General features: G+C 43.7%; 1 protein-coding gene across 6 annotated transcripts in view; it reads left to right on the forward strand.

Moving 5' to 3' along the window:
* The window catches only part of RREB1 (ras responsive element binding protein 1), a 125,628-nt gene extending 98,759 nt beyond the window's left edge, over positions 1 to 26,869 (forward strand). For 5 of the 6 annotated variants that reach the window (XM_054059740.1, XM_054059738.1, XM_054059739.1 and 2 more), the window contains 4 exons: positions 321 to 510; positions 2,208 to 4,950; positions 19,331 to 20,077; positions 23,096 to 26,869. In XM_054059740.1, coding sequence (XP_053915715.1) covers positions 321 to 510; positions 2,208 to 4,950; positions 19,331 to 20,077; positions 23,096 to 23,616 — 4,201 coding nt within the window. In that variant the 3' untranslated portion in view covers positions 23,617 to 26,869. The remainder of the gene's footprint in view (positions 1 to 320; positions 511 to 2,207; positions 4,951 to 19,330; positions 20,078 to 23,095) is intronic. The other variant, XM_054059743.1, reaches the window with a different exon arrangement.
* The last annotated feature ends 10 nt before the right edge of the window (positions 26,870 to 26,879 follow it).

Consider the following 26,879-nt stretch of genomic DNA (forward strand, 5'->3'; position numbering starts at 1 on the left):
CAGACAATGGGAAGGTTGTCAGAAGGCTGTGGTCTCAGCTGCTACTTTGCCATCTGCCCATGTGGGACGCTTAGTTCTCTTATGCTGTATTCTTTAAACTTGCAGTGAACTTCATAGCCAGAAACTTGTAGAAGGTGGCTGTGATTGAAAACACCTTTCTGTGGTGATAATTTTTGACATGCAGTGGCTTTGTTTTGGATTTAGCAGGTTCTTAGTAACATGGGGCAAGAGGAAGGAGGCTATCCTAATGCAAGAGGATACTAGTTTTTAAGCTGGCAGCAGTCAGTAAGTAATTTCTATTTTATTCCTTTCCTTTCCAGGTGTGACATCTGTTGTATTACCTTTCGTACTCATCGGGGCTTACTGCGCCATAATGCAGTTATCCACAAGCAGCTTCCCAGAGATCCCATGGGAAAGCCTTTCATTCAGAACAACCCTTCAATTCCAGCAGGCTTCCACGACTTGGGATTCACGGACTTCTCCTGTAGGAAGTTCCCCCGCATTTCTCAGGTACTCTCTGTTCTTGACAGCTTAAGGTACCAGCTGACACAATGCGTATCTTCTGAATTCATAGAAGGACTCATCCTTGATGAGGTAGAGACGGGCGTCAAATATTTTGTGGAAACCACATTACCACTGTCTGTGTAGACTTCAAACACTTTCTGCCTTTCCTTTTTCTTTTTTTCATCAAAGGAACATTGCAATTGGTTTTTCAGTATTCCAGTGGATAACTAGTGATGTAAAGATCTGTAAAAATACTTTAAAGGAAAACTTCAGTAATATTAGGCTCTTGACCATTCTAGCCAGCCCATTAGTTATCTCCTTCCTGAAACCATCCCACATCTAAAATCAGTAGAGGAGGCCACATGATAGGGAAGACATTATTTATTTTAGTGTATTGTAACAAGAATGTAGTTGTGGAGAAAGAGATTTTATCACAAAAAACTTTGGGAAGTCATCTTACTTACTAAACGGTGACATCTTCATAAAACACTCCCAGACAGCTTTCCACTATGTTCCTTATTTCAGGTTTGAAGATCATGAAACTTTGAGGGACAGTGGCTGGGGAAAGGCAAGGAGATAGCCTGTAAATATTTTTCCAAAAACTATAAATCTTTCTATTGGATGATATTATTCCTCCCTCTATCAAACACTGCCTGCCTTAGTTCATTTGGGTCTGGATGAAGCTGCTTACCTATTTGAAAAAAAGAAGAAATCGGTCAACACCACAATCCAGCAGGACCTGGCTTATTAAGTATTTGCACTTTTCTTATTCTGCGAGGATTAAGGCTGCAAGGTGGTAGACCTGAAATTTGCTGCTGGTCCACAGAAGCCACGTAGGTCATTCTGTAACTCCAGTAGTTTGGGTGTAAAAACTAGAAAATCAGGAGGGGTTAAAGTTGCTCAAGGATTTAAGTGTTGGGGCTTTCCCTTTGTAATAAGTTTGCTTACACTGTGAGGCAAGACCTTTTAAGTATCTGAACAAAGTGTCTAAAGTATAAGAAGATCTTGCCAGCCCTCTACTTAATTTGTCACTTGTGGTCTTCTTTGATATGGAGCCTTAGCAACATATGAGCTATCTGGGTAGCATTTAAATACAGCATTTGGTTTTGTGACTGTTTTTAGGGACAGCTATAAAGTCCGTTTGTGAGGTTACTGTTTTTCTTGAGAGAATAAATGTAATCAGACTTCACTAACCAAAAGCCTTTCTGCTCTGGGCTCTGTGTTTCATTGATTTGCTTTTAGGGGATATTATTTTGATTGGTTTATGTTGTTTTGCCTTCTTGGATGCCTTTGTTTTACCTCCTCTCTTCTGAGTTTCTTTGTAGTTGGCTAAAGAAGGTAGTCTTGCTGGCTTAGTGAATTCTGCTGTATAGTCTACTAAGGCTCTTGTTCTGTCAGTGAAATGAGAAAGGTTTTTGGAAGGGAAGTTCAGGATGGAAAAGTACTTGAATCTGAATAGCCCTCTGAAGGAGTTTGCCTTTACTGAAGGGAACTTACGGAGAATCAGCCCCTAATTCAGATACACCACTTAGGTGACTAAAGGTTGTGGAGCAGGAATATCTCCATGCCATGTAGGTGGTGGCTGCTTTAAATGCCTTAACATGGGCAGTGGAAGAGTGTGTGAACTGTTCTTGTTCTGCAGGAGCAAACAATGCCTTTCCAGCTTGAGATGGTTATTCTAAATATTTTTGCATGTCTTGCAGGTCTGGTGTGAAACGAATTTGCGAAGGTGCATCAGTGACTTCCATCGATTTATTTGTGAGACATGTAACAAGGCATTCCCCATGCTTTCAGCACTCAAACTGCACACAGAAACTCACGTGATGAATCAGGGAAAAGACAAGCACAAGTCACGGTCCGTGACCCTATCCAGCGAAAACCCAGACCAGAAAGCCTTCATGGCATCCTTGGGCCTACAATACACCAAAGACATCAAGCCTGTCAAGCAGGAGGCCAATACACATGATGAGGTCCAAGAATTGCGGCTCAGAGCACTGAAGAGTAACCTACCTCAGGAACCTGGCAGCACCGGTCTGCTCAGCCTCTCTCCTCTGGAAGCTGCCTCTGTGGGAGGGTCATTTTCAGTCCTTCCCCCTACAAAAGAAAACATAAAGCTTCTCTCTCTGCAGCCTTTCCAGAAGGGTTTTATCATTCAGCCCGACAGCAGTATTGTGGTAAAACCCATCTCCAATGAGTCTGCCATTGAGCTGGCAGACATTCAGCAGATCTTGAAGATGGCTTCTTCCGCGCCTCCTCAAATCAGTCTTCCTCCACTTTCTAAAGCACCTTCTGTCCCTGTGCAGTCCATTTTCAAGCATATGCCACCACTGAAGCCAAAGCCTTTGGTAACACCCCGAACAGTTGTCGCAACCTCTACACCTCCTCCTCTTATCAGTGCCCAGCAAGCCTCCCCTGGCTGTATCAGCCCAAGCCTCCCGCCTCCCCCTTTGAGGCTGATCAAAAGCTCGGTGGAGTCCTCCTCCAACTCTCACCTCCCTCAGCCAGGAGCCAAATCGAGTCCTTCCTCGCAGTTGCTCCTCCAACCCAAAGTAGAGCCTTTAACTCAGCATGAGATGAAGACACAACTGGAGCAGGACAGCATTATCGAAGCTCTCCTGCCTCTGAGTATGGAAGCCAAGATAAAGCAAGAGGTTACAGAAGGAGACCTCAAAGCCATCATTGCAGGGGCAGCAAACAAGAAAGCCCCAACCATGAGGAAAGTTTTGTACCCTTGCCGTTTCTGTGACCAGGTATTTGCCTTCTCTGGTGTCCTGAGAGCTCACATCCGTTCTCACTTGGGTATTTCCCCATACCAGTGCAACATCTGTGACTACATCGCAGCTGACAAGGCAGCGCTGATCCGGCACCTGCGGACTCACAGCGGGGAGAGGCCTTACATCTGTAAAATCTGCCACTACCCATTCACAGTGAAAGCTAATTGTGAGAGGCACCTGCGAAAGAAGCACCTCAAAGTGACCAGGAAGGATATAGAGAAGAACATTGAATATGTCACCAGTAATGCTGCAGAGATGGTGGATGCCTTCTGTTCCCCAGACACTGTGTGCAAGCTGTGCGGGGAGGATATGAAGCATTACCGGGCCCTCCGCATTCACATGAGGACACATAGCGGCTGCCAGAAGAAGAAGCCATTTGAGTGCAAGGAGTGTGGCTCAGCCTTTTCAGCCAAGAGAAATTGCATTCACCATATCCTCAAGCAGCACTTGCACGTGCAAGAAAGGGAGATTGAAAATCACATCTTAGTGGTGGACTGCAGTGCCCAGGAAAGCCAGACAGACCCTTCTTTATTGGAGGACAGCACTTACATGGACCACAGGCCCATGACGCCTTTCCTGGAGCCACAAAATGGCTTCTTTCTTGGGACATCATCTCACGTTCCCATCAAACTTGAACCTGCGGGCAACTTCCCGATGGATTTTGATGAGCCGTTGGATTTTTCTCAGAAGAACAGAAACTTGAGTGCTGTGCAAGTGAAGCAGGAGAACTTGTTTGGCTCTTCTCCCCTGTCCTTCTATGACTGTTCCATGGAGCCTATAGACCTGTCGATCCCCAAAGCCCTGAAGAGGGATAAAGATGATGTCCCATATGAAGCCAGAAATCAAGAATTGTCTGCTTCTGGGAACAGTGATATAGCCTATAATTGTCTGCAGTGTCCTTTGGTTTTTGGTGCCAATGGGAACTCAGAGAAGAACAGGGCTGTCAGACATCCCCAGCCACTGAAAGGTTCATTGCATTTGACTGTCCCGATCATTTCCCCAGCTCTCCTTGGCAATTCTGCCTTGCTGAGACCCCTGAGGCCTAAACCACCACCACCACCTCTCTTGCCAAAGCCTCCAGTAACTAAAGAGCTGCCACCGTTGGCTTCTATTGCACAGATCATTTCATCTGTGTCATCTGCCCCCGCTTTGCTGAAAACGGAGGTTGCAGACGCCGGTCCCAAGGCAGTGAGCAGCTCCACTGGGTGTGACAAATCAGGGAACGCCAAAGCAAAAGTGACAATCGTGACCACCGTTCAGAGAGACTCCAGCCTGCCCAGTGACTTGACTCAGGCATGTGATCCAGAGCAGTCTCCTCTTGCTGGTGCTGGGGTGCCTAAGAGAAGAGGTAGAAAGAAAGGAACAAAAAATAAGCCCAAACTTAGCATTGGTGTGGATCTGGAGTCAAGTGGGGAGTTTGCCAGCATAGAGAAGATGCTTGCCACCACAGACACTAATAAATTTAGCCCATTTCTGCAGTCCACTGACAATTTCAAGGAAGAAAGCGGCAGAAATGGAACAAATGACAATGGGAAGGAAACTGCTGAAGATAAGCTGCTGAGAGGAAAGAGGAACACTTACTCAGACTGCCTGCAAAATATCCCCTGTCCTTACTGTCCTCAAGTCTTTCCATGGGCAAATTCTCTGCAGCGGCACATGCTCACTCACACAGGTAAGAATGCCTTGTGCTAATGGTGGATTGTAGCTCCTGAGGATGTTCCTCATGGAAGGGCTTCCCGTGGAAGAATCTTCCGTTCCTGTCTTCTCTCTGATGCCTGAGTGGTATTCTTCATTATTTTGCAGATCCCTGGTTGTTGCTGTTGCATAGTGGTGGTGGTACATTTTTCAGTAATGCAATAATCTCTGTCTCTTTGAGTATCAAGAGGGCAAATTAAACTGCTAAAACCCATTTGACTTCAGAGCTATAACTTAAGGTACCTGTGAAAAGACTCCAGTTCCAGGTGTTCTGTTATTATTGCCTTCTCTTGAAAATGAATGTATGTGTTGAATATTTCATTGTGCCTTACATGGTTTTTTTTTGGCTGCTGCCAGTGGCTGTCTGTATCAGTAATGCTGATCCATAAAATGAGAGCAAGTAAGTATAGAACTGTGTCAGGAAAATAAAATAATGTAATGTTTAGCATGTGTTTTCTTGCGGTGGCTTTTATTTGACAGATCAAAGAAAGAGGATGTGCGAAACATCATCCTGAGCATTGAGTAGTACCTTCCCTCTAGGAAATGCTTCTTTTTAGTGTTAGACAAGTAAAGGTGGGCTTATGCTCTGAGGCGTGGAGATGTGTATGGAATCTTTAATATTGTGCCACTGTGTAAGTAACCTCAAACCTGGGGTAAACAAAAGGAGGAACTGAGGAAGGAGATTTATTCTAGGTTTGGGGTTTTTTTCATTCTTCGCTATGAAGGAAATACTGTGTTAGATGCTGTGCTGATTTGAAGTTCACTCCTTTTTCCGCCCACACTGTAATAAAGTAATTAGTAGATTTTCATCCTGCTCAGAGAGAGAAAAGACAAAGCTGTACTTGCTGTTCCTCCCTTTTAAGTCGGTTACAGTTGTTGATGTTATTTGCTTCATTATGCAATCTCAACTCCTGGCGTAAAGAATAAAAGTTAGGGATATTTCTAAGAAACACAGGTGACTTGAGTACAACCTCATAAAAGACAACTTCGTTTTTTTGAAGGAATTGAGGTTTCCTGAAGCAATTGATTCATGTCAGTGCTAAAGAGGGAAACCAGAGCAGGTAAAGGAGGTTAGCTAAGAAGTTTAAAGGGCATCTGAGCTGTGGAGCAGCCCCTGTTGCAGTTTGCTTTGGGTGACGTGAGGACATGACTTGTAAGGTATCAGTGCAACAGTGAAGCTATTGTTTTGTGGCCCACAGAGACCGAATCATTTCATCTTATTAAGCATACAGTTTACTTTCAGTGGTGAAGCCGAGCTCTTTATGCATATCAATTGTTTTCCAACACCCTGCTCTCCAAAAAAAACATATAGTTTCTGAAGAACTGTTCATGAGACAGAAAACAATAGAGAGGTTTTTCCCAGTCTAGGGGGTTTGACCTGCATATTGATGGCAGACTTCCAAGGTAGCAGCACTGGTGTAAACCCTTAATGAAGACAGGAAAATGCACTGGGCCATGAGTTATACTGGTAAAACTTGTCTCCCCAGCCACACCATCCATTCAGAAAGCCTGTACTGCAGTCCTCACAAGGAAGGCAAGCAACTGCAGCTGTAGCAGGGCTGGATCTTCAGTGCAGATACAAGATTTTTGGTGATACTGCAAGAAGTGGCAATTAGCAGATTCTGACTGGTGTGCTCTGGCAAAGATAATACCGACCTTTTTACTAATCATCATCAGAGCAGTGTTGAGGGAGACATTGCTGGAGGACCACCCACAGCAAGCTTTGAATGGCCTTGGGGGCCATTCACCTTTGAGGTGAAACTAGCACTGTGTTTCTAAACTGGGAGTTCACAACAGCTCACCTGTAGCGGCAGTGTAGATGAGGGAAAGGCAAGCTAGGAAGGCAGAGGAGATTAAGGCCAAGGAGGTGGTGCCAAAGCAAGTAGTAGGATGCATTCTGGTCAAGTGAGCCCTCTGTTTCTGTGGTGAGTGTCGGGTGCTGGTGGCATGGGAGGAGTTTGGGAGGTGCGTGATAGATACAGCAGGTTGTTGGCTTTGTATTGGGTGGGCGAGCTGGTTTTCTGATGGAGACGTACATATGGTAATAGTGCAACACACCACTGTGTCCCCACCTATTCCACAGAAAGTGACTTGGAACTTTATTGTCTGGGCTTGATAGCCGCTCCCTGATTGCGGGAGAGAAGGGGCCAAGAGGCTGATGGGAGTGGGGTAGATGAGAGTCCTGGTGATCTGCTTTCAAACTGCATATGTTAGGTATCTGCTCCATAGGGGATCATCGCAGGCAAGATGGTCCATGTTCCTATATTTCTGTAGTACACTTCTATCAAAAGTCCAAGGCAGTCATTTGATCTAAGAAGTGGCAACTAGCTCTCGTCCATCCATTTGTAGGGAAGTTGTTACTGGAATAGTTTATGTAAGTGGTCTCAGCTGATGATGAGCAAGCACGGTTGAGGAAAAGGTATCTGATTTTGAGCTTTTAAGCAGTATCTGTATGTTACCTCTTTTAATCTACTGTGTTCATAGGGGCATGAAAAGATTTTTTCAAGTGTGTCTTTCATGGTCAGTGCAATTCCCACATAGAGGACTCCTTCCATGCAGTGTCAAGATCGTGTTTACCTTTTGCAAAAGTGGAAAAATGCACATGCTATCAGTAATCCCTCACACAACCAAAAGTCTCTTTCATGAAAGCTTTCACTGTGCTTATTCTTACCTCAACACTGCTGTGTGTTTTTTTAGTTCAAAAGCATTTCCATGAAGAAGTGAACACCTTCCTCAACTAGGTTTTGTTTTAATGAAAAGCTCATAAGTGAGGCACTGGGAGTTTGGCATAGCTCAGTTTTATACAGTGTTCAACACAGTACCTGTGTTTTGTTTGAACGTGCTTGAACACTTCTTTTGATACTTTCTTTCTCTTGATGTTTTTAGTGTTTAATTTACTCTCCTGTGTTCAACTCTGTTTGCTGGTGTTTTTTGCTCTTCTCTCCTGCTCTTCTCTCCTGGATTTTTTCATTCTCAGAGCAGCAAGCAAGATGTTCCCTGCAGGAGGCACAGTTAATTTTGCTGCTTTTATGGCATGTGCATCATACTAGTTTCAATATAAAATTTATATAATGGTCTTTTTTTTTTTTTTTTTTTCATTAGCTTGTCATAGATAACCTAAATCTGTTTGCAGAGAATCACTTGAGGATATTTTTGGAGTGATACTGCCAGATCTTATTTGACCCGAGATTATTTTTTGTAGAAGGCGAGATTTAATGGCAGAGGAGGTTTTTGGTTGGTTGGTTTGGTTTGGTTTTGTTGTTACAACAGGAATAAACTGGACAAAAAAAAAAGGATCTATAAACAAAATAAAGTAATAAATAGAATACAGTTACATCTAGCCCATGAACTTGAGTGTTCCCTGATGACTGGGGGATATGAGTAATAAAAAGGACTGGAGGCATTTTTATTCTTCACTTTTATGACTTCAGTCAAAATGAAATTTTAGGCCTCTTTACTTTGCAGTATTTGTCCTTACCATGGCAATAATGTGTTTCCACTAGGACTACAGTGACAGGAGATATCTTAATTAAGAAATGTTCTTCTTACATGGTGTGATTATTTAGATGACACTTTATATTGAAAAAGACTCCCTTCAAATGACTGGCTCCCATGAAGCATCCAGCCTAGGCTAGTCCTACTGTGCTGCTAATCAAATTCTACAGTCAGTTCTGAATCAATATGTAGGCACAGATGTATTTAAATCCAGGCCATGACCATTCTTATGGAAGACATTAATAAAAAAAGTCAAATAATATTACACTTAAACTGACTGTTTAGATTACTCTCCAGTGAGTAACTGTATTTTATCAGAGGAACAGTTGCCTTTAAGGGACAATACAGGAATGCTGCTTTTTTTAATTATCGTTTTTATGCCTTCAAATGTGGCATTTTTGGAAGGCAGTCTCCAGCTAGGATGTTTGTGTGGAAGGAAAAATATCTTATCTGTTAAAAGTATTGGTCTGTATGACAAACATTTGGTTGATAACAAAGGTTTTAAAGACTGCAAATATGAGAAAATTGTGACCTGAGATGCAGGTTGAGTTTCAAGTAATTAATCCCCAGCTAATCCTGTCATTGCATGCTTGAAAAGAAATGTGGAAAGAAATTGGGCTATCATGAAGCAAAAGGATTTCTGCTCAACTTTGAAGTTCTGTTTTGTATTTGCATTGTGAATGAAGCCAAATAAAAATACAGAAAGTGGTGGTATTTGTAACCATAAATTTATGGCTGACTTAGCAGGCATCTAAAAAGAAACAGTGACTGGAAAGCCTACAAAAAGTAGTTCCTTAATGTTTCTAAAAAGTTGTGTTGACACTGGAAGAAAATTAAGAGAAAGAAACAGCACCTGAGACATCTGCAGGATGTGAGGAATCCCTCAAATGGGTTGAGGTGTTGATTAGAGCAGAACCAACTTGTGGAAGATTCAAGTGAGAACCATAGCCACAGCATTCTATCAAAGAGGCTGCTGGCTGGAGGAGGTGGGGAGGTTGTTCAGTGGGACGTGTTGCAAGAGCTGATCTCCTTTTTCATGTGACTATCCTCACAATCTCTTTCTTCATCGCAATGGTGTGTTGCGGGACCACTTTCCTCATTCCACTGCATGATCCTGGCTTTTCTTTCAACTCTTCGTGTGCTCAGTCCCTTCCTTTGTTCATTTAAGTGAATTACAGACGTGAAAATCTTTCTCCTGCGGGGGAAGTAGTTGATTGCATATTCAGCACATGGGGCGTGATTCCACTGAAGTTCATGGAAAGATGGCTTTGATGGAAGTTATATAGAATTCACACAGGTGATAGACATCTCAGGAGAGAGCATGCTGTTGAGGAGCTTATAGTCAGGGTGTTGTAGCTGGTCACCAAGCAGTAAAGGAGGAAAAGGAAAATAAGTTTCTTATTACACATTAGAGGGACAGATAGATGTACTTTTTTCTTGTGTCAGGCCAGAAGCCCTTCCCATGTCCAAAACGTGGTGGTGTCTTTTCTACCACATCTAACAGAATTTGCACAAACCTGGAGTTCCTAGCTGCCACCTGAGGAGAAATGTGTTTGTACCCCAGTCTAAGGAAGAGGATGACGAGTCTCACAGTGGCACATGCAGTTTTTTCTCAGCTGTTGAGAATATCAAACCCAACTTGTGTTTGGTTGGACTGAATGCTGTAGAGGAGCAAAGCACAAGGACGTGAGAAGTGCCCTGCTGCGTTAGAGCAGTGATATATGCAGCCAAGTACTTACCTCTCCGATGGTAGTGGTAGAATGTGCTGCTTAGGCTGAGCATGTAGGCCTGGCCACTCCTGGCGGCATCCACAACTGCTGCACTAGGGTTGCATGTTAGAGGACACATCCTTGCCTCTCTCTTTACTACCTGTTTATGGACCTGCTGTCTCTGCTGTTGCTTTCTGAACCGCTGATGCTGTCTGCCTTCAACCTCATCTGGCATCAAGCTCCAGAAGTTCGCTACATGCTGTGTAAGGAACAATTTTTTCATCTGCTTTCAGCAGTTCCCCTGCTAGTTTCAGAGAACTCCCTTAGTTCTAGTATTGCGGGATTTGGTGAATGTCAGTCCTGTGTGTGCCCTCTCAGCTGCCTTCGTGATTTGTAAACTTCAACCATAACATCCCCTTCTCTCCTTCAAATGTGAACCCTGAGCCTTTCTGGTGTCTTTTCGCAGGGCAGCTGCCCATTACTTGGATCAGATTCACTGTGTGCCATCTGCAACACAGCTATCGCCTTCCTGTGGTGTGAAGATCAGAATTGCACACACCATGTGAAACAAGGGCACACCAGGGCATTACAGATCAGCAAAGGAACACCATTGGCCTTGCTCTCAAAACCTTTGCTCACAGTATCCAGTGTTTCTCGGCTTTAGTTCGGCTGCTGCCGCAGGCCAACCTAGTCATCCTGAAGAGATGTTAGTTAGTGTTGATCCTGAGACCTCCTGCCCAAATGTACCTACCAGTAGCACATACAGCATCACGTCATAGGGGTATTTTAAGTTATTTTTCCAGAGGTGTTTTACCTTATATTCATCTGCATTGAAACTCACCTGCCACCTTCTTGCTTCTTGCTTTTAAGAGTTTTGCAGTGAAGGAGATTGATGGTCAGATCATGCAAGGCTTTTTTGTAGGCAGATGAGTGGCATTTAGTCAGAAGGCACAAGCTGACATGAAACCGAGGGTGAGCACAGTCACTCAGGTTTTTTTTGTGCTGACCAAATGGGATAGATGCAAGAAGGAAGCCCAGCAGATGGTGGTACATGGCCCCCTTTCCTCAAAAGTGTTTGCACAAGGGAGCCATTGCTGAAAGGCACTCACACCTCCAGGAGAGACAAGGTCACTCTGTGTCACTTTGAGTTGGTTTCATGGGAGAGTTGTTGAAGTAACAAGCCTAAAAGCAGCAAGAAGTTGGCTCTTTGTGTCAGGGTAGTTAAAATCACCAATTGGTCGTTACTCTTAGCCTCAGGTTTGCTGCTAATCAGATCGCACAAAAGCATTCATGGGGTTTTCCTCTTGTATTTCCAAACTCCGTTTTTTGGGGGGAAGTCTGCTGTCTTCCCAACCTCTCTCATCCTTTCTTTTTCTTTTAATACAGCAAGTTGCCTTGCAGTGATTCAAATGTAGTAATACAGGTCTCAGTACTAGTCTGGCATTAAAATCTGCCATGCTGGAGACATGTTACGACGTGATTAGATCTTGCCTGTCAAGAAGAGACTAAGTTGCCTTGTTGTCATGTTAACAGCCTGTAACCTAACAGGGCCGTAGCACGGTATCTGAGGTGTCACGTGGGCTCATCCTACCTGTGCAGGCAACAGATGGCTACAGCATGAGAGAGAAAGACTCATGTTATAACATGATCCCCTTGCAGAACAGAAGTCTGCAGAAAAGCCTCTGAAAGTGCTCATTTCCAACAGCCTTCACAGCAGAACAAAACTGAACAACCTATTCAGGTCTGTTGAAAACTTCTTTTGAGGTCAGAGGGATCCTAAGGCAGCTAAGCTGGTCGGCAAAGTGAGGAAGCAAGCATTTCTAAAGCCACTCAGATGAGCACTGGCACGGCACATAGGACCATAGGACAGGTAGGACTGTGGTTGAAGGTAAATTTGTTCTTGGCAGCCAGCACTGGGCTGGTCAAAGTGGTTTGACCTGCCCCAGGTAGACAGAGCCTTGGGCCATGGTTGGATAACACAAAGCACTTCTTGGACCTACTGGCTCAACCTGTTCCCAACTGTTCATCCCCACAGCTGTAGCTGACCCAGCAGCTTGAAAAAATGAAAAGGGCAAGGGGAGGGACCAGCAGCCATGAGATCAGTTCCCGGATCTGGCTGGTGATGCAGCCCTAAAATGCGGCTGAGGTGTGGAGTTGGCAGCATCTCCTGGGAGGCGCTGGGGATAGGTGCTGTTGAAATTGTCTTTGCTGTCAAATGCTTTGTCTTCGAACAACAGCTTTAGACATCAAGGAAGGAGTGCAGATCCTGTACTGTTATAGTTACCACATGCACTTTATAGCACAGCTTAGTGTTTATAACTGGCTTCACCAAGTGCTGTGTAATCATGGTCCAAAGTCATTCAGCAGCTTTGGACTTGTAGTCTCCCCCCTTTGTCCAAGAAAAACTGATTCCAAAATTAGTGGAAATAAGTTAACAATTTGAAACTGTGGCTTAGTTTAAAATGGGGTCTTTTCTCATTTTTTGCTGGTTTTGAAAAGTGAGCAAGTAGCATGCTTGGGGTTTCTGTGCAGAACCTGTGTGAAGGCTGTGCTTGGAAGTGAATAATCATACAAATCTCACTGTACACCAGGAGGAAAGGGAATGAAGGGAGATGCTTGGATGTTGTTTGGTCAGCCATAAACAAAGCAAAGCTTTAAGATGTGGTGTAAGACAGGAAGTGCAATTCAATAGAGTGTCACTGGGAACAAGTTTATAGAGGGTTTCTTTTGGTCTTGTTTGAAACCAGAACAAAAAACAGGATAGGGGTTTAGAATAGGATTCAGAGACAAGGAGGCTGTGTAAGTGATGGGGCTTGTGCATGTCCTTGCTGTGCCGAGAAGAAGGGAATGTTCTGACTAAAGCACCTGGAGCAAACTGAGGACATCTTGCCTGGCTTGCAGCAGTCAGACCAGGGGAGACCTGTACTGGCAGAGAGGCTGTAACAAAATTGTGGAGCAACATAATGAGTTGCCCACTTTCATCACATTAAAGCAGCCCTGCCTTTGTCTCTTTAGGGCTTTCTGAATGTCTTCTTGCAACAAAATACAGTTGACAGAGGAGAGATGTGGGATGGAAATAGGGTAAGGGATTAGCTCTTACATAATACAGAAAGATTTTGCTAAGGAAAGATCCCTTTCTTAAAGAGGCTTGCCTCTTATGTGAAAGGGTCAAACACAACTGCTCTGTGCTAACTAGGCAAACACTGACAAAGTAAGTATACTCAACAGTAAATTTTCTGTTTAGTACTTAGCAGAATCCATCTTTGCTCTAGAGAGCTGCCATTCTGATCCCTCCAGAAATCATGTGAGCCCTGAGTATTGCGGGGGACTTTTTGTTTTCCCAAACTGTTCTAGCTGTTTGTACCTCTGAACTACATTTGTGGGGCTTTCCTAGAGGACAAAGGGCTTGAAACTGCGTTTTTTCATCTCAGGCAAAGTTTAACAGCCACTCTGGAGCTGCATCTCAGGGTAGAGTACGAGTTGCTTGATGCTGGGGGTTGGCCTGAGTGCTAGAGCTGTTGTTTGGAAGATACTGAGGAGATGGTGTATAAATGCTGATTCTATTGCTGACTCTACATCAAACTGCCTTTCTGCTTAATGGTGGAATTCACCATAAACTGAAAGTCTGGGGTTTTTTTCTCCCCACTCCTTCAATGCAGACTTCCACTTGGTAGGTGTAGTCAGAGCGAGTCTTGAGTACTTTTCTTTGTGTCGGTGACTTCATCTGCTCTCTTGAAGGTATGGGGGGATCATACCTTGTGTCGAATGCAAAGAGTGGGGTTTTTTTCCAGGATTGGTTTCTTACTTTTCCTCCAGATATATTTATTTCCATTTACTGTAAATTGCCCTGTCCTATCTTGAATGTTTTCACTTCAAAAAGTGTGCAGCTATGACCAAAGCTCCCTCAACTGTGGACTAATTAAATATTTAACTTGTGTGTGTGCATGTGATGTAATGAAGGTGGCTAAATCTTAGTGATTAGAGTGACTATGGTAAAAAATGGACAAAGATAATCCTCAGATTTTTGCAAGTTTACTCTGCAGGTTGGTAAGATGTTCTCGAGTTTGTGGATGGAACTAGCATTAGTACTGTGTGTGGATCCAAAAAAATCCCAAATTTACTAGACTGCTACCACCTAGTGGTAGCTGCATTTCTTGTAAAATATAAGAATAGCTGGGGTTATTTCAGTTAATATAGGGAAAATAGTAAATCACCAGCTCATCTGACTGATAATGCCAACTGCTTGTGAAAAACCATCCATTTCCAGTGCTCTGTCTGCTCTGGTTTTGAGCATTATTTATGTGATGTGTTTTCTAACACTTCTGTCAGGATTTCAGGAACGTTTGGCAGTAAGCACTTGCTTTAAAGGCACAAAATAGTTTCTGTTACAACCCTGTTTTATCTACCAACTCCTTAGCATCTCAAGCTCTACTCTCTTTTTCACCTTAGTTCCAGAAAAAAAAAAGAAAAACATGGGAAAATCAAACCAGCAACGTCCCCATCTTGTTCCATTTTATGTGAAACTTGCCACATTTGGTGTTTCTCTTGATAATCTGTTTTGTGTATACAGGAAAGCAGTTTAGTCATCTTTCTCTCTTTCTTGCCACCTATAAAAAGATAAACTGGACTCTTCTGACTGTGCTGAATGAAAACTTCAGCTTGATTTATAAACAGACTTCAAGAAAACAGTATCTCCTATCCACAGCTCAAAGGAAAAATTATTTTGGCTACAACTATATAGTGGTTTCTTCCATGCAAGTGGAAAAATTCTGGATTCTCAGATGGAGTCCTTGAGGTTTTGCTTATGAATATATCTCCTGAGTAGTTTGGTTTTTTCCCAGGAGCTGATGAGGCAGCAGCTGAGCTACCAGTGGTTGTTTTGTGTCACCTTCTTCTGTACATCCTTACTTCCTTGCTTGTCTCCTGTCTTCCTTTCCTTGCCCATGTTCTTTGACTCTGGTGTCAGAATTGACATAATCAAGTAGTGTTACCTTCTTATCCACGCTTCGGAGGAGTGACACAACTCTGGGTGTCCACGACAAGGTAATGTATTCTGCTCCTGTGTTTGATGAAGAAGTGGTGATGGGTAGGAGCTTTGGCAAGTCAATCTCTCTACTCTTGTCCTCTTTACTTGCTCATTGTAAATATCTGTGGGATAACAAATGGACTGGAAAGCATTTTACAACCTTAGTAAGTGGAAGATGGGAAAGAGGTGACAGAAACAGCAGTCCTTTCCCACGCACCTTGCTTTCCTCATCACCTGGATGCAAGCGACTGCTCTGCACCGTAAATCAGTGAAATTCTGGAAATGGGAATTACCCGTCTGAGAGGCCTCATTTGGAGGGGAGGGCCTTTTGCCCGGATCTGAATGCTTGGTCAAAATCCTCCTCTTTGTGTAAGATACAAGCCTGTTTGAGTTGCATGGCCATTAAGGTTTTCTGTTCCTGCAGATAGGCATGTTAGCGGGGAAAAGCCAGAAGTGTAGGCCAAGCCTAACCTCGGCTGGGGCAGATGGAAAGGCTGCCAGTGCAGCATTACCCTTGCAGCCGTCCTTTGCACTGCAGGAGAAATCCCGCACTGGACCCGACGTGGCTGTCGTCACGACCATCATGTTTCCCACACACCTTCACAGCTCCCATGCTGCTCTTCCAGTTTGGCTGCAGGAGAGTGAGGCTGACTCCCACCCATCCCCAAACAGCTGGGGTTTGTGCAAAGCAGCTCACTTTTTTCACCAGCTGCAAAACCAACCATGCAGGTTGGGGGTAACCACAAAGCAGCTTGACTAGTTGGGAGCTGCTGCTTTACGATATGCATGAAGTTTCATAAGGGGTCTGTGAAACTTCTTCTTGATGAAGAAAACAGCAGGTCAGGTTTATGCAGGTAAGAAGGAAGAGCACTTATCCAAGCACGTACGCGTGTCAGCATGTTCCTGCCTACATTTCTTATGGAGTTCTGGATGTGTTCATTCAGGAGTGGTGGGCCGACTTCAGAAGAGAAAGTCTGTGTGCATCCGTGCTCCTAGGGTCTGGTTTGGTCTTAGCCCTTAATGAAGATGTGTTGTTTAAACTTTGCATTTGTTTTTCCTAATGCCGACTTGGTCTGTTTGCCTGTGCTAGTAAGCCAATGTCACCACAGCACGGACTATCTGTCCCTTGGAGTGTATCTCTTGTGCACAGGGAAATGTAATTGCGGGTCAGCCATGCAAGAGTAGAATAACAGCTGAGAAGGAGCCCAGGGCTCAGGAGAGTCAAAAAGGAGATAGAGTTTAGGTACAGTTCATTGAAGGACGAGTATACTACCAGACAAGTAGTATATTGTTGGAAATCCTGGAAGGAGAAGAAGAAAAAGCTAGGGAAAATTTGGGGAAAATTGGAAAATCATGCATGATACAGGACATGTTGAACATGAAAGCTGGGGCTTTCCCACTTGAGAGTTTTAAAACATTCTGGTTTTGACTTGCTCTTACTTGAGAGCTACTGGTGTATATTCCTCTCGTTCACTTTATTCCTGATACTTCCTGTTGAAAATCAACTTGTTCTGCATCCCCTGTCTTCTGTTTGGTCAGAAAATTTAACACAACATCTCTCTGGGTACGATACAAGAGGAGCTCTGTCCATCTTGATCTCCTTGTGCTTTTCACTCCTCTCAATCCTAACAGAGCAAACGTAGTTCCCTGCTCCACTTCCTAATGAACCCCTCCGTGCTGTACTTGCAATCTTTCTTTGTCCTAACATGCATTCTCAGGGGAGTGGGACAGGGTGGTCCACACCTGCCAGGAGGTGCCTCCGACTTTGCTGAGGATGAGCAGCAGTGGCAGGGTTGCAGCAGCCCTTTTAAGTGCTTTCAGTTGGTGTCGCTTCAGGCCCTTTGCACCTCAGACCCACTTTGCCATTGCATTTTTGTTTCTTCGTCCATCAGCCAGAGGTACGCCTTTGTGATGGTAACATCCCAAAAGTGGCTGGGGAGGAAGCTCCACTTCCCACTTGTTTCCCTTCCCTTCTGCCATTAGACTCAAAGAAGTAGTGAATAAAGGGTCACTTCAGTCCAACAAGATGTGCTTGATGTCATGCCCCCAAACACAGCGTGTGGAAGAAAGCGGCAGGCAGGAACCCATACCCATGCATCCTTTTTAAACATCTCCTCTGTGTGAATATGGCCTGGGTTTCACTTCTGGGCTCTCTCATTTCCCTGTGCCAGCAGGTGCAAGACCCAGCTACCTGCATGTAACCAGGAACACTGTGCGTGGGCCTGGCTTCTCGTATGTGCCTGGCTCCCATTTCTCTGGTTTGTGGAGCAGTGCTTCCCCTTAATTATTATACATCAGCATTTCAGCTTGATTTTTAGAAGTGACCTCTTTAATTTTATAATAGCTTTCCCTTTTTTGTCATGTTTTTTGGATTAATATAGCCAAGAGATAAGCGATAAGTCAAAACACGGAGTTCAAATGCAGATTCAGAGGGCACTTGTAGGTGACCTTTGTTTTCAGATGCCCACATCCTCGAAATCTCTAGCATTATACACAGATTATGGCTTGGTTGCATGTTTTAATGGGCAGATAATTAGATGAGCAATGAACTTTGTGCAAAGCTTTTGTATAATCCACTGTCTGTGTAAATGGATCTGTTTTGATTAAAAGGTGAGATTATTTTTTCTGACAGGTCACTCGTCCCACTTTCACCTCCCTCAAGAAAAAGCGTATTGAGAATTATGCTCGATTAAGTGACTGTCAGTTCAGGATTACTGGAAATGCTGCTCAGCTTTGACATTTGTTTAGTGGTCATTTATTATCATTTGTGCAAGGAGATGGGGTCAATGCAAGTTATGTTGCATTTGAACTAGTTTGTGTTTCTCCATGCCTGAGAACTATCTTCTTATCTTCTGTCATTACTCCTTGCTTATGAAAAAAAGCCTGTAATAGGAAATCTAGGCAATTCGGAGGCAATTGTGTTGTGTTATGACAAATGGAGAATTAAAACTGCTCTAGTCGAGTTTCTAAATCTCTGCAGTTACTCCACAGCTCTCAGCCTTGCAGATGAATGCTGAAATGCTTATTAGGTTGTGTGCTCCCTTGACTGCATGCTGTCAACAAGAAGTGGGTCGGGGAGAAGACTTAAAGCAAGGGAAGTTTCAACTTTCAGAAAGCACAGCTTGCTAAGTTTGTGTCCTGGAATGGTTGCTGGAAAGTGGCACTGGGGTTGTAGTTACATGCTGTGCATCATCGTTGGCTTTGGCCTCCAGAATCCTGTCCAGCTTATTGCCTATTTACACGTACGCTGTTTACACAGAGCTTGGAAGGGGTGCAGCTCCAGCCCTTTGTTCTCCTTAAGCACCTTGTCTGTTCTGGTTTTTTCAACACGTTATGCTTTAAGCAATGTTAATGCTACAAACTGAGAAGGAAGCAGAGGGGGTTTTGAAGGTGGATGTCTTAGGTGAGTTTTGCCTTCTTGTCAGAGAAGCCATGAAACAACAAAGGATGCTTCCTGTTACTGCACCCCAGCTTCTATGTTTTGGTTCCAGGTTGTGTTAGTGTTATAGAATGTGTGTCAAAGACGCACATGTGGACAAACTTTTGCATCTTTTCCTCCTGTGATGTGCACCCAACTTTTTTTAACCGAGCTCTCTGTTATTGTCTGTGCTGACCTTTAATATTTAACTATACCATTTGGTTGCATGAGACCTTTACATTCCCTTTGAAAAGTGTTTCTTACTGCTGACAGTTTATAAGTTAGCTTGATTAATGTGTGGTTGTATATCACTTCCTTCTACACCTAAATTTTATACATTAACTATTAGAAGTAGTACATCCACGTGTCTGTGGTACACAGTATATTTCTAATAGTACTGATCTCAACTCTTCTTTGATGTCTCAGCATTTTGCGTTCTCTGGTAAAAGTGGCTATATTAAAAGTGGCTTTGAGAAAGTGAGTGTATTTTGGAAAAGAAAGTGTTTTGTCACAGATTTTAATCATCATATCAACTGGGTTCTGTGGTGGTTTGATCTCTTTTTAGCTAAGAGATCAAAGAGATAAGAGAGACAGATGTTGGGGTGCTTGACCAGAACCAATGCCTGTGGGTCCGTGTAGAGCCTTAACACTGGTAGCTGGGAATTAGCGGAGAGCATCCCACTGAAAGTTTCTCTCTGTTTGCTTGCAGAGAGCCAGTCTGATGCGGATACACCAGCTACAGGAAGTGAAGTCTTGGACCTGACCTCCTGCGAGAAGGAACAGCCAGAGGAAATAACAGAGCTACCAGAGAGTGAGCACGGCCCCAAGGAGGAGCAAAAGGCTGACACCCCTGCAGCAGAAGAGGATGTCAAAGAAAAAGCAGATCGATATGAAGAGGGCCCTGAGGAAGATTCTGTAAGTAACAAAAGTCTTGACCTCAATTTTGCCAGCAAATTAATGGACTTCAAGCTGGCACAGAGTGGCCAGAGCGCAGGCAGCAGTTCTCAGACTGAAAGGAAACATGCCTGTGACATTTGTGGCAAAACCTTCAAGTTTCCTGGCACTCTTAGCCGTCACAAAAGGGCCCACACTCGTGAGGAAAGAAAGGATGAAAGGAGCAGTGAGGATGAAAGCAAAAGCGTTCAGGATGGTGCAGGAGCCCCCTCGATGCAGGACTCTGGTCTTGAGCAGGAAGAGTCTCCGATGGACTTGAAGGTAGTGGAGTCTCCTGTGGACTGTGAGGCAACAGGAAAGGAGAATGAAGAGAGCGAAAGCATCTCTGAGGGGGAAGGCACAGAGAGCAAGTCCACTGAGAAGAGCAGTGATGACAAAAAACCAAAGACTGATGGGGCTAAGAGTACTGCAAAAGCAGACAAAAGAAAGAAAGTCTGCACTGTGTGCAACAAGCGTTTCTGGTCTCTGCAAGATCTGACGCGACATATGCGGTCTCATACAGGTAAGAGGAGACTTGAGGGCAGAACAGATAACGAGCAGATCTACTGCCAGACTGAGGCATCTGCTCTGCAGGTGCACGATTGCTGCTAGCGCTTGAGGTTGGAGACACTGCTTTTAGTCTTACAGGTATCTGCAAGGTGTCTTCTCTGTCCCAATCCCTCATGCTGCATACAAAGCCTGTCGAGGGAACGGGAATTGTCACCACTGCCTTATTCCCAAACTGTTTCTCCCCTTGCTTGCTTACAGAGTTTAGAGGTGAGAGCAAGTGTGGAGATCCCTGGGCAGTTGTTGTGTCCAGCTTCTGACTCCCTTCTTGTCATGTGTGCGTGGCTCTACTTCTTCCCAGAATGAGCAGTGGAGAAACCTGTCAGGATATGATAAGACTTCATCTCTGAGTGAAAGTTTAAAGAGAGAGGGTGTCTGGTTTTGTCTGATGGTCTAAGCCCAGCGTGGGTAGTGATCTGCGTGACCTGCTGCTTGAGTGGCAGGGAAGGTGGAACGCAGGTAGTAAAATGCTTGTCTGATAACTTGGTTCAAGTTAAAATATATGGGATTGCTTTTTGTGATAGACAGTTCGCAGCAGTGCCTTGCGAATGAGATGAAGCCACACACCAGCTCGAAGGTGGATTAATCATTCGTCCTTATTAATGATGCATTTTGCCTATCAGTGAGCTGCTCTGACAGGGGAAGGCTGCTGTCGCTTGACATTTTGTGTCTTTTGAAGGTGCTCTCTGATGGAGACAGTCTTTGTGATTAACAGAATATTTGTGCTGTAATTAATGGTGATGTTTAATAAACTACACCAAAGACAAGTGCCTTAACCAAACTTTTACCCTTCTGAATCATACGTATTGACCTCTTGAGTGCAAAACTGACCTGTTTTCTTTGGGCACTGAGCCACAGGTGAAACGGGAGATGAGTCCTGTTCTTGTGCCTAGTTTCATACTAAATTTGGAAATCTTGGAAAGATGCTAGTATTTAAAGTAATGAGCTTTACCCCCAATGATACACTGTTGGGTGCCCATGGACATTCCTATACTGTGCATTTTAATTGTTTTTGTTGTATGCTGTGCTATGTAGGCCTTGTCAGAAACTTTTTTGTTTCCCTCTTTGACTCTGCAGGATGTTTTAATATAGAACATGCATTGAATAGGAACCTGGGTCAGTGCTCTCTTGGAATTTAATGAATGCAAATACCACCTATCCTCATTCTTAATTCCATGCACTTTTCAACTGGGGATTTTGCCTCAATACTGTAGGTTAACTCCTCCTTCTTCTCTCCTTCCCACTTCTTGAGCAATGTTGACAAAATAATGTCACATTGTAACATTTGCTTATACTTTGATTTTAATGTGTGGGGTTTTTTTAAGATAACTGTAAGCTTTTGGAATTTCTTTACTCAGAAGAGGAATGTTTGGGACACGCCAAAGTGTGCAAGAAGCTTCCTCCTGAGCGAGAGTTGGGCTGGAAGTGCTCCATTCTTCCAGTGCAGGCTGCTTCCCAGCAAGTAGTTGCTGGGTGCTCTGGTGCTGCTTGCCCAAGCACAGGGTGAGCCACAGCGCTTTATCAGCCACAGCCAAGTGCTGGATGGGCAAGAGTTGTCGACTGAAAACGCTCCTGGGGAGCCATGCCCTACCTTGATGCCTGAGCAGGGCACTGGAGGGAAATGTTTCTAGGAAGCATCAGACTTTCCAGGGACAGCAGGACCTACTTGCACATTTCAGCCAACCACCTCGTTTGCAATTCATTTTCTTTTAATGATCCCAGTCATTATTACAAGAGAGAAATGAGCTGCAAGTGTCTTGTTCTGCATGCTCATCGCCACAAGATGGTGTCTTGAACTGCAGCATGGAAAAATCTTGAATAGGTCCAACTGGAAACAAAGAATGAAGCAGTTGGGGTGGGACCTTCAGTTCTTCGGGACAGACAGCACCTTGAGGCACTGTGCTTGGTTGAGACTTTGGGCGAGTTTGTCTGTGAGGCTGTGGTTTCTTTGTTTTCCATTTAGCTTCTGCTTAGGAAAGTATTCAGGCATTTCAGGGGCAAAAAGCAGCTCTGAGATCAGAGCAAACTACCTGCTGATTACAGCAGAAGATGCCTGCAGCTGCTCTGCAGCTTGAGATTGCGAAATGAGAGGAAGAATTTTGTCCTGCGAGTAGCATTTCTGGAACGGGCGTGAAGAGGTGTTTCAGGGGCTTTCACGTATCACTCCTGTCCTAAAGCATCAGTGGGCCGAGGAACACTGGCAGCTCTCTAAATAACATCCCGAGTCAGTAAATTTCGATCACCTCATGAATGTCCCATGAATGCCTGACAAGTCTAGGTCCTTCAGAAGCTCTGTGTCTGTTTTGAATCGCATTGATATTGTCTTCTGCTTCACTGAGAGAGGAGGGGCTGTTGTGGCAAGGGTAATTCCTAACAGCTTCTCGTCGACTTCAGTGATTAACTTGCACATTTCATGCTTGCGCATCTCTCAGCGCCTAAGAGAGAGGGAGATGTTTTCTCATGTAGTGTTCAGTTCAGTTTTTCAGTGCTGTTGACCAACCTGGGCAGTATCTTCATGCTTGTATCTCAAGTCCTGTCTCTCCTCGTGTGTCAGGTGCTGACCTGCAGCAGGGGGCCCCATGGTGGGCTGGTTTCATAAAGGCTTTTGAGCTCCAGAAGACAACTTCAGACTTCTTCTAGAAGTGTTGCCAACTAAATTAGATGGGATGCTAATGAGCAGCGGGGCTTACAGTCTTCCTCCCTCCTTAGTCTCAGGGCCATACCAAGCTTGTAGAAACCTCAAGACACTTAGCTTTGGTTTTTCATTTGTAATCACAGGGGATTTATCTGTATTCCTACTTGCATGTGATCAACTACTTAGCCGGTACAGAAGCAAAAAAACTGTGTAAATGTGACAGCCGTGTTTGATGCAGGTGCTGACTTTACAAAGTTTAGAGCATCTTGTGCTGTTTGAATCAAGAGGGAGGTCCATTTGTGACCTTTCAGCTGACTTTGTATTTTAATTCTTTCCTAGGTGAGAGACCGTACAAGTGTCAAACCTGTGAACGGACCTTCACTCTGAAACACAGCCTAGTTCGTCACCAGCGCATACACCAGAAAGTCAAAAATGGCCGAAACCATGGGAAGGAGAGCGACAAGGAGGATACCCAGTCGAGGTATGGAGAAGACAGCGAGAATGAGTCTAGCCACAGTGGCACCAACCCCATCTCAGAAAATGAGTGCGACTCTGCAGGGGGCATCAGTAGCCATACAGCACTCATGGGAAGCCAAAAAGAGTCCCTGGTTGGCATGGCCGAGGACTCTCCTTGCAGAGAAGAGAGGCCGAGCGGGCGAGGAGCCAGCACCTGCCTCGTGGAGCCCACCAAGAGTGCCCAAAAACAGGCAGCAAAAGACCAGGAACCTCGGGGTAGCTCTGAGCACGAGAGGCCCTCGGGTTTCATTCAGGACTTGCTGGAGATGCACAACAAAACGTCTCCCATGAATCACCTCCTTGCCTCTACAGACAGTGCGCCTCAGCTCTTGGGGGTTGAATGACTCTCTAGGAGGTTGGACCCGTCCCAGCACGCTAACTGAAGCCAGCAGAGCAGGGTTTCTGTAGTCTCTGTTTTCGGAAGAGCGACCTACAGCTATGGGGAGAGTATGGCAGACTGGACATGGTGCCATATGCCTTTCAGTATAATAATGCAAGAGACTACAGTATATACTGATTTGAGTGCCTTACTACTTTATTAGATCTTTTGGTATCGTAGATTTTTTCAAAAATGATTTTTTTTTTTTTAAATATTTTAATGAATTATTTGGAGAGGACCTTTTTCATTTAAGCATTAATGTTACCTTTTGTATTGGTGTGCGTGAGCTTGTTCTTGTATATCTGTGATAGTCGCTGTGTTTGTTCTCTGAGCTGGAAATGGGGGCAGTGGGGTGGGAGGCCCTTGGATACCACAGCCAATAACTGGAAGAAACATTATGTGAATTTCATATGAAATAGTCAGAGGAAATGCAGAGGAGATGTTGATTTATTGGGTTTTTTCCTCAGTAGATGTTCTTGCGTTTGCCACACGGTGGAGCATTAAGCCTATTCAAGGCCTGACCAACGTGGCAGTTGAAGGTGTTCGAAGTGGTTCAAGCCAAAAGCAGGAAACACAATGAATTTCAACCTCACGCTTGTTTCGAGTTTTCAGCATTAGAAATGTTCTGTAAGTCCTAGGAGGTTTTTTCTGGCCATCGTGGACTGAGAATGTGTGCAGAGAAGAGTTACATAGCAGCCTAACCTATGGGAATTATGCACCCACTGTTTGATTCGCTTCAGTATATTATTATTGTTATTATTTTATTATTATTTTATGAATCCCATCAGTTCGCTTGTCTCTGCAGTCAGCAGAAACCAATGGGCAATATTTGTCCACGCAGATGTATAAAGCAGCTTGGATCCCTTCTCCAAATGTTTTTGACTTCACGCTTTCACCAGCTCCACTTCTTACGTTGCGGCTCTTCTACTGTACTTTAAATGAAACCCTTCCCCTGACCGGAGAGTCAAACGGAGGACAGCGAGGTATCGGCACACCTGTACAGGGGAACGTCTCACTCGTGGTGGGGTGTGAGTGCACGCGCGCGTGTGTGTGTGTGTGTGCATGCGTGTGTGTTGGGGGAAGCATGCGAGAACGGGGCCCTGTGAGGTCCCTCCGGATGTGTAAGAAAGGCACCGCGAGTACTAGATGAATCTTGTTGCAGTCACATCGGTGACAGTGTGTGTTACTTAAAGAGCAAAGTTATTCCGTCTTCCAGTCGAAAGCAGGCAAGAGAGAAATGCGAGCCTTACCGTCATCTTGCTACTGTCGTGTTCTAGAGCAAGAAAATACTACTGGTGATAAAACTACAGATATAAGACATGTTAAAAATAAATAAAATAAATGAAAAAAAAATCTTCCTGAGATTTTGGGGTTGATGCTTGAAGACTTGAGGTGTGTGTCTAAATTTCATATCAATAATTTAATCCCTTTAATGCTGGCAGCTGGAATTTCTCCGTATGGCTCCTGTTGCCGGCAACAGGTGACACTCCAGCCACCAATATTGAAGGGGTTAAGCAAAATGTATCCTACTGTAGCTGTGCATTCTTAGGAGTGCCCAGCGTTTTTTGTTGTCCTTGTTGTTGTTGTTGTCGTTATTGTTATTTGTTAATTGTCCTTCAGTCATGACCTCTGGGACAGACAGAGCCATAATAGCATTGCCGGAGCCTCACTGTGCTATTCCACCACTGCAGCCCAGCCCAGCCCGCACCCTCCCTCCCTCCCCTCCTGCAGAATCGCTTTTCCTGCTCTTGCCAGACATGGAGGAAGTGGGCCTCGGACCCAGACTATATTATATAATATATATCTATATCTATATATATCTATATCTATATTAAAAAGTCTCTGAAAATTTCTGGAGCCAGAGATCTCACTGTCCAGAATTCAAAGGAAGAGAAACGTTCTTGAGAATAGAAAAGAAAAAAAAAAAAAAAAAGAATGGTTGAGGTATATGTGATTTCTATTTTTTGTTTTGTTTTGTTTTAAATAGGGATGTTTGAACCAGTTCAGAAACGAACCTAACGCCAGCTATAGATAAATCAGTCACAACCAATGATTCATTTGAAATCTTACCCACGTGCATTCTAGTTAATTAAAATCAGTTCACGCATCCCTTAAATTGTTATTACTATTATAATTATAATAATAATTATTATTATTGTTATTATTTGGGGTATTTTTTTGGTTTTGTCATTTGTTTTTTTTTTTCGTTGTTGTTGTTTTGGGTTTGGTTTTTTTTGCAACTCTCCACACTAAACTGCGCAATACTGTGGGGGAGAAGCCATTACTAAACTAAATGCTGCAGAACAATGTAGCAAGTAATTAATTCCCAGCAGCCTGCCGGGACATCTGCTAGCAATAATCACTATTGATTTAAAGCTTTATTTAGCCTTTATCTATATCCTAGTAGAGTATAAGGTCTTGCCACATTTTATTGACATTTTTATTAGTTGAGTTTGACTGAGAACCGTTGCTGTTGTTGAGGTTGGGTTTTTTTTTGTTTCCCCCCTCTCCCAATATTAAACTGTGAAATTTATAATATGTTTAAACTATGGGTGAATCTTAGGCTTTAGTTTGCATGTTCAGCTAATTTGTCTCTATACGATTTTTTTTGTTTGAAACTTTTTATTTTTATTTTTCCTCTCTCAGGGCTTTTACAAAAAACAAAAAAAAACAAACACACAAAAAAAAAGGATCTTCTGAAATTCTTTTGCCTGAGTTGCAATGGACTCAACATTGAGATAATTCAATCACTACATTAAGCACTTGACTGTGAAAGCGCAAAAAAAAAAACAAAGGAAAAGAGAAAAAAAAAAGAGAGAACTTTGTTTGAGGCTGTTGTGAAATAACTCTTGGAGGCGATGTGACAGTCTGATTCCATTTTCAGAACGATTCATCATCTTCTCTCTTCTCTCTGTGTGTCTCCTTTTTCTTCTCTCCCTCTCTCTCTCCACGAAGGAAGTTTAATCCTAGTGATTTCATCCCATGCAGGAAACAATAAATGTGTAGAATTCATATTTTTCTAAAGGGAACTTAAACTGCTGCTACGAATTGTGTACAAGACTGGTTTATGCCACATGAACAGAGAATCACACATTTGTTTTGGTACTTTTATTCCTCTTTTTATTCAGTTGTACAGTACTTCCAAATTCAAAATGAAAAGTAAAAGTTGTTCTGTATCAAACCATCTAAGCAATAAAATGTTATATTTAAAAATTCTAGGTTACAGAA

The sequence above is a fragment of the Cuculus canorus genome, chromosome 2, assembly GCF_017976375.1.
Source record: "Cuculus canorus isolate bCucCan1 chromosome 2, bCucCan1.pri, whole genome shotgun sequence".
Taxonomy (NCBI): domain Eukaryota; kingdom Metazoa; phylum Chordata; class Aves; order Cuculiformes; family Cuculidae; genus Cuculus; species Cuculus canorus.